General features: G+C 41.0%; 1 protein-coding gene across 1 annotated transcript in view; it reads right to left on the bottom strand.

Moving 5' to 3' along the window:
- The window catches only part of LOC122551636 (grancalcin-like), a 38,010-nt gene extending 34,581 nt beyond the window's left edge, over positions 1-3,429 (bottom strand). Inside the window, exon 1 of the mRNA XM_043693874.1 lies at positions 3,186-3,429. Within this exon, the coding sequence (XP_043549809.1) occupies positions 3,186-3,209 (24 nt within the window). The 5' untranslated portion in view covers positions 3,210-3,429. The remainder of the gene's footprint in view (positions 1-3,185) is intronic.
- Positions 3,430-6,664: the final 3,235 nt, after the last annotated feature.

The following is a 6,664-nucleotide window of genomic DNA, read 5'->3' as shown; positions in this document are numbered from 1 at the left end:
GTTAGGTTCTTCACTCAGCGAGTCGTAAGTTCATGGAATGCCCTGCCAGTAGCAGTGGTGGACTCTCCCTCTTTATGGGCATTTAAGCGGGCATTGGATAGGTATATGGAGGATAGTGGGTTAGTATAGGTTAGGTGGGCTTGGATCGGCGCAACATCGAGGGCCAAAGGGCCTGTACTGCGCTGTATTCTTCTATGTTCTATGTTCTACAAATGAGGGGGATCTCATAGAAACAAAATGGTAACCAGACTAGACAGGTTAGATAGAAATGAGGTCCCCAGTGGTGGAGAGTCCAGTTCCAGGAATCATAGTTTCAGGATAAGGACCAAAGTCCTTACAGAACGCAGAGGGGAAATTCCTTCAAGCAGTGAGTGGATTGCCTGTGGAATTCGCTACCATAGAAAATCTGGGGGGCCAAAACATTGTGTTTTCAAAAAAGGCTAAAGGGATCAAAGGACAAAGAGGAAGGCTGGGATTAGGGCATTGAGCTACATTATCATCTTGAATGACAGAGCAGGCTTCAGCGACTGAATGGCCAACTCTTGCTTCTATTTTTGACGTTTCTATTTCCCCCTTAGACAGATAAGAAAGATCCAAAAGTAGCATTGTAAACAAGTGGGAGTTCTCTTATGCCTTGAGAAATATTTATCTCACAACCAAGATCACCAAAACAGATTTTAGATCATTAGTTCATTGTTGTGAGTTGCTGCATCAACTGGTCGCCTTTATGCTATATTACAATGGTGACCACATTCAAAATACTCAGTTGGCTGTAAAGCATATTGGGATACCCCACAATTATGAAATCTGCTTTATAAAAGGAGTTATTTTGTTTTCTCTTTTGAGAAGTCAGGTAATTAAGCAGAGTAAAACTCCCTCAAGTCCACATAATAATAAGACAAGTGAGCATCCACCACTCTCGTGGATATTTTTCCATTAACCATCTATGTAGCTTTTAAACCAACAACTATGAATATTTTAAAATTTTGGGTCATGGTTCAAAGGCAGATAATGCCCAAAACTTAATTGTTAAAGGAATCATAGCCAAATATGTCATTCCATCATCTGGGTTGCCTTGAAATTCAGCTCCCAGATGTAAAAAAAACGAATTCACCATTAAGTATGCATTTAAATATTCAAAAGGATTAAGACTTCTGAAAAGGATAAACTAGTATTTCCATCCTATTGTCATTTGAATTGGGTAAGTGTAAATTTTGAAGAATGTTTTCAAAAATATCATGCAGCACTTAAATAAACTTTCCAATTCACTGCATCAAGATGAAGTAGGTTTTGGGAAAAGTTCCAAGAATAAATTAATTAAAACATTTTGGAAAGGTGACATATTGAAAATTGGTTACATGTAATTGCTTAATTTCACAATAGCTTGGTTTCATTAAATAAGTTTTACTATTTATTTTCAAGTGTTTACTAACAATGTATAGTTGTTGACTGACACCACTTTTGTTGAACCCAAATATTGTGCACATAAATCTAGCATTAAGATAGATGGTAAAGTTTTTTTTTTAAATCTTATTGTGCATGTTCAATTTTTTAGTAATGGAATGCTAAAAAAGGTAACTGACAATTTCTTGAATTCCAAGATGTGGTGTGAATATAATGAAAGGAAGATGTAGCATTGATACAGCATCTTTTAACTCAGGACATTCTAAAAAGTTTCAGATATACTTCTGTACTTCTTCAAATAGTGCCACGGTATCTTCAACATTCTCCTAAATAGGAGGCCAGGGTCCTGATTTAATCTCTCATCAGAAAGACAGCACCACCAACTGTATAAGACTGCCTTCAGTAGACAACTGAAGGGTTTGTTAAATTAGACTATACTCAAGTCTCTGATTTAAGACTGAAGACTGAACCTCTCCCTTGATTTAAGGAGGTGAAAATGCTACCTTCAGAAGATTTTTTTGTGACAACGAAGGAGAAAAGGATAGTTTCCATTCCTCCCCTCCCACCCCCAAATTGAAGCAGAATATGCAAGTTGAATTAAGTGAACTATTTTGGAATTAAGAATACAAAAACAAAATTGATAATAAGAACTTTGACAAGATCTAATTTTCAGAACTACGAAATTTAGGTTCTAAATCTCCAATAGGGATTTTCTAAATTTTATTAATGCATGAAAGCTCTCATTGGACAAGGGGATTCATGAGCTCTTGAAATTTATAAGGCAGATTTTGTTTTAAATTTTAAAAACTACTTATTTGATTCAGTAAATCAATTCTTTTAGTATCTTTTGTACTCAACCTTCTTGGTTCCCAAGTGATCACCAGTCAAACGGAGGAATCTGCTGTGTCTTGCTTCAGCCTGCAAGAGCACCCAGAAACAGCTCCCCCACTTTTCTCTTGTGGAGAGATGTTTGACCAAGATTAGTGACATCGACAAAACACAAACCTTTTTTTTAAATTAAAAGTCGTACAAACAAATCTAAAGTTCAAGCCTTGAAGATGTGAAAATATTTTTGTTACAGAGTCGAATGGAACACTAGTGAATAAACCAGGAACTTAACAGTAAATAGAAATTGCCACAAACTAACGAAAAAGACACTCCATTTTACTTTGAGGTATAGGTTTACATGATCTGCCAGTTAAAATGGAGTGCCTTTCTCCACTAGACCACGGCAATGTACACAAGAACTGGGAAATCTAGTCTTACACGTCCCGAACGCATATGCAATTAAAACTACAAGAGGAATTCTGCACAGAATAAAATACTGTAGAATAGAAAAAAAATCACAAAGGGTTAACTCTCAACAGACTTCGACTGCTTTGCGTCGGCTCCATTCTGGCGAAACCAAAATCATTAAAGGAATTCGCGTCCTTACACGTTCACCTTATTCTCCCCACCCCCTCCCCCTTGGTGCCAGCATTCTCAGCGGCCATGGAATTTGAAATGGGAAGGTGGAGGCTGAGCTCCTGATGCTGAACAATGAGGGAGGGGATGAAGGGATGGGGACGGGATACCAGGGAACACACCTCCTGTCACCAGCAGCAACAGAGAGAGAGAGAGAGGGAGAGCCCGAGAATAATGACTGCGGGGAGCCAGGGCCGGCCGCAAACCCCGGGATCACATGCAGAGGCAGAGACCCGCAGAGATGGCCTGGCTCCCGTTACCCCACTCTCCCGAACATCAAACAAAAACCAGCCTCAGCCTGAGCCTCACTCACTCACCGCGCCATATCCTGGGTAGGCCATCACCTCGAAACGCGCTGCGATTAACACTGAAAGCCGAGAGCCGCCCGAAGGTCCTTTACACTCCGCAACCTCCGAGCCTTTGAAAAACGGTTGATATTTAAACGGCAGTTGCTGCTGCCAGTCAGTCAGTCAGTGAGTGTGAGTATGTAATGATACCGCTACCTCCCTCGGCTCCTCACTTTCCTCCCCCTCGTCACACCGACACAGTCACCGATCTGTTCCCCGCCTTCCCACCACCCCTATTGGACAGCCGGCCCTGAGTTCCACTTTCTGATTGGTCGGTGATGCTGACTGACGTTCGAGCTCGCCAATCGGATGAGGGTGCTATGTTCCTGTGTGACTGTGAGAAAGCGAACCGAGCATGTTGTAGTTTCGCACGTTCAGATTGTGCACTCGGACCTGACGAAACACATTGAAGAAATGCAAAGGTCTGCATGCTGCAAACCAGGCCCAAATTCTATACAAGGCTGCATCCCACAGGGAAATTTTATGACATTATGGGTGTTGAGCAAAATCACACAATGGCTGTTCCAAAACCCTCAAAAACAACTCTTTTCACTCACAAGATGTTGCTGCGAGGCAATGTTAACTGTGGTGTTATGTTTTCGCTGGGTATTAGATTCGATATGTTCAAGGCTCATCAAGTGTAGCTATTGCACACCTCGATGATAAGCTGGTTCAATGAGCCAGAGTCTAGATTAGAGTGGTGCTGGAAAAGCACAGCAGGTCAGGCAGCATCGGAGGAGCAGGAAAATCGACGTTTCGGGCAAAAGCTCTTCATCAGGAATATGATTCAATGAGTCATCAGCCCAAATCTTCTACTACATGGATCATTGGAGATGGGAAATGAATAGAGATATGTGTCAAGATTTAGTCTTGGTGCCCACACATCAGCTAAAACATCAGGGAAGTTTATGAGCTGCTTCCATGCTCAAACCTTCCACGAGTGACTCCAGTGTCTAAGTGTCTTGGGACGCATGAGACTTAGATGAATAATTCACCCTGGGTATAATAAATTCCTTATATACACACACAAATACAGGGGAGAAAGCATAAGTGTTAAAGGCAATGTTAAGAGGCATTTAGACAGACAAACAGGCAGGGAATAGAGGGGCGGATGGGATTAATTTAGAGTAGCAATATGGTCAACACAGACGTGGTCGGCCAAAGGGTCTCTTCCTGTGCTGTAGTGTTCTATGTTGTTATGGACAGAGGGAAAAACTAAGAAACCACATCAGTCGTCTCTGTTCATGAGATCTCCTGGGATGGTTCTTGTGCTGATCCAGATGTTTTCACTAGTTTGCAGGAGGCACAGGGTGACTGGTTCACACTTATAAAGATCATTGACTTACTAATTAAAAGTCACCATTTACAGCCATTTCTAAAAGAACAGTAAACTGATTTTCTTCAGACTTAAAGGGTTTTATTGCTGCAGGGAACAGGCACAGCTCCTGAATTGGTGGAGCTCAATGGATTCTCTCTGTCATGTTTTCTGCCTCAAGATGTCCAGCTACCTGAGAACTAATCACAATAGTTGTTGGCAGGCAGAAGGCCTTTGTCATCAATAAGTAGTCCTAATCCACAGACCAATCAGCTATTTTTGCAGCTTGAATCTCCATTTGTATAAATCCTTGGTTCCAGCTCACATGAACTCTCCCCCACTGCTGCTTGAACCAACATCTGTATAAACAGTGCTTACAATGAATGTCAGACTACTTGCTTTTAAAACTGCAGTAATCCTTCAGCAATCCTTTTTTTGTGAAACAGGTTTTTTGCCATTTCACTCCATGTTCACAAACATATAGAATGAATGTTCACCAATTGTTTTTCTCCAATCTATGCAGGTCTTTCAGGAGTAAAACAGAAGGTACAGATGGTGATTAGGTAAATCTCACCCATACTCATACTGTTTCTAGCTTTTGGTAACCCAGTATTCTCCTCCTCCTACATAAAGTGTAAGTAGCTAAGTAGCTAAAGATTACCTTCATTATCTCCATGCTGCAATTTACTTTCATAATAATAAAAGTCCAGATTAACTAATCATGATGTTGTTCAACTTTGAAAGGATTACTTTACCCATTTGAGTGCTGCAATTCTCCAGATAGATGCCAATTATAAAATCATACAAATTCACTGAATACTGTGGAATAGTGTGATACTGCATAGGGTTGTTCCCTTCCAAAACTCTGATATTCTCAATCCTGTATAAAGACATTATAATAGGGCACTTGGATAAATTCAAGGTAATTAGGCAGAGCCAAAATGGTTTTGTCAAAGGAAAGTCACATTTCATTAATTTACTGAAGTTCTTCAAAGAAGGAACTGATGCTGTGGATAAAGGAAAACCAATGGATATATTGGACTACATTTCCCAAAGCATTTGATGAGGTGCTGCATCAAAGATCAATACAGAAATTAAAAGCGCATGGTGTTGGAAAACATATTGGCATGGATAGAAGATTAGTTGGTGAACAGGAAGCAGAGATTTGGAGTAAGTGGGATGCTTTTCAGGCTGGCAGGATGTCACAAGTAGTGTGTCACAGGAGTTGTTGCTTGAGCCTCAATTCTTTACAATTTATACAAATGATTTGAATGAATTGACCAAATGTGTCGTAGCTAAGTTTGCCAATGACACAGAAGGTGATTTGAGAAGAGAACTTATGGTATAGGTAGGTTAAGTGAATGAGCAAAGATCTAGCATATGGAGAATGATAAGGAGAAATATGAAATGATTAATTTTGGCAGAAGGAATAAAGAAAAAAATATTATCTAAATGATGAGAGATTGCAGGGCTCTGAGATGCAGAGGGATCTGGATGGCCTAGTCTATGAGTTGCAGATGGTTAGTATGCAGGTATAGCAAGTCAGGAGGGCTGATAGAATGTTGTCTTTTATTTACAATGGGAATTGAATGCAATAGTAGGGAGGTCATGCTTCAGTTTAGATTGGATTAGATACCCTACAGTGTGGAAACAGGCCCATCGGCCCAACAAGTCCACACTGACCCTCCAAAGAGTAACCCACCCAGACCCATTTCTCTCTAACTAATGCACCTAACACTATGGGCAATTTAGAATGGCCAATTACCTAACCTGCATAGGGCAATTTAGAATGGCCAATTACCTAACCTGCATATCTTTGAACTACGGGAGGAAACCGGAGCACCCGGAGGAAACCCACGCAGACTCGGAGAGAATGTGCAAATTCCACACAGACAGTCTGCCTGAGGCTAGAATCGAACTTGGGACCCTGATGCTGTGAGGCAGCAGTGCTAACCACTGAGCCACTGTGCCGCCCTTATGCAAGACATTGGTGAGACCATACATGGAGTACTGTATACAGTACTAATCACTGTTGAAAATCACACAACACCAGGTTATAGTCCAACAGGTTTAATTGGAAGCACACTAGCTTTCAGAGCGACGCTCCTTCATCAGGTGATAGTGGAGGGCTCGA

This window comes from Chiloscyllium plagiosum, chromosome 7 (assembly GCF_004010195.1).
Source record: "Chiloscyllium plagiosum isolate BGI_BamShark_2017 chromosome 7, ASM401019v2, whole genome shotgun sequence".
NCBI classification, from domain to species: domain Eukaryota; kingdom Metazoa; phylum Chordata; class Chondrichthyes; order Orectolobiformes; family Hemiscylliidae; genus Chiloscyllium; species Chiloscyllium plagiosum.
This window is presented reverse-complemented; position numbering and strand designations above follow the sequence as displayed.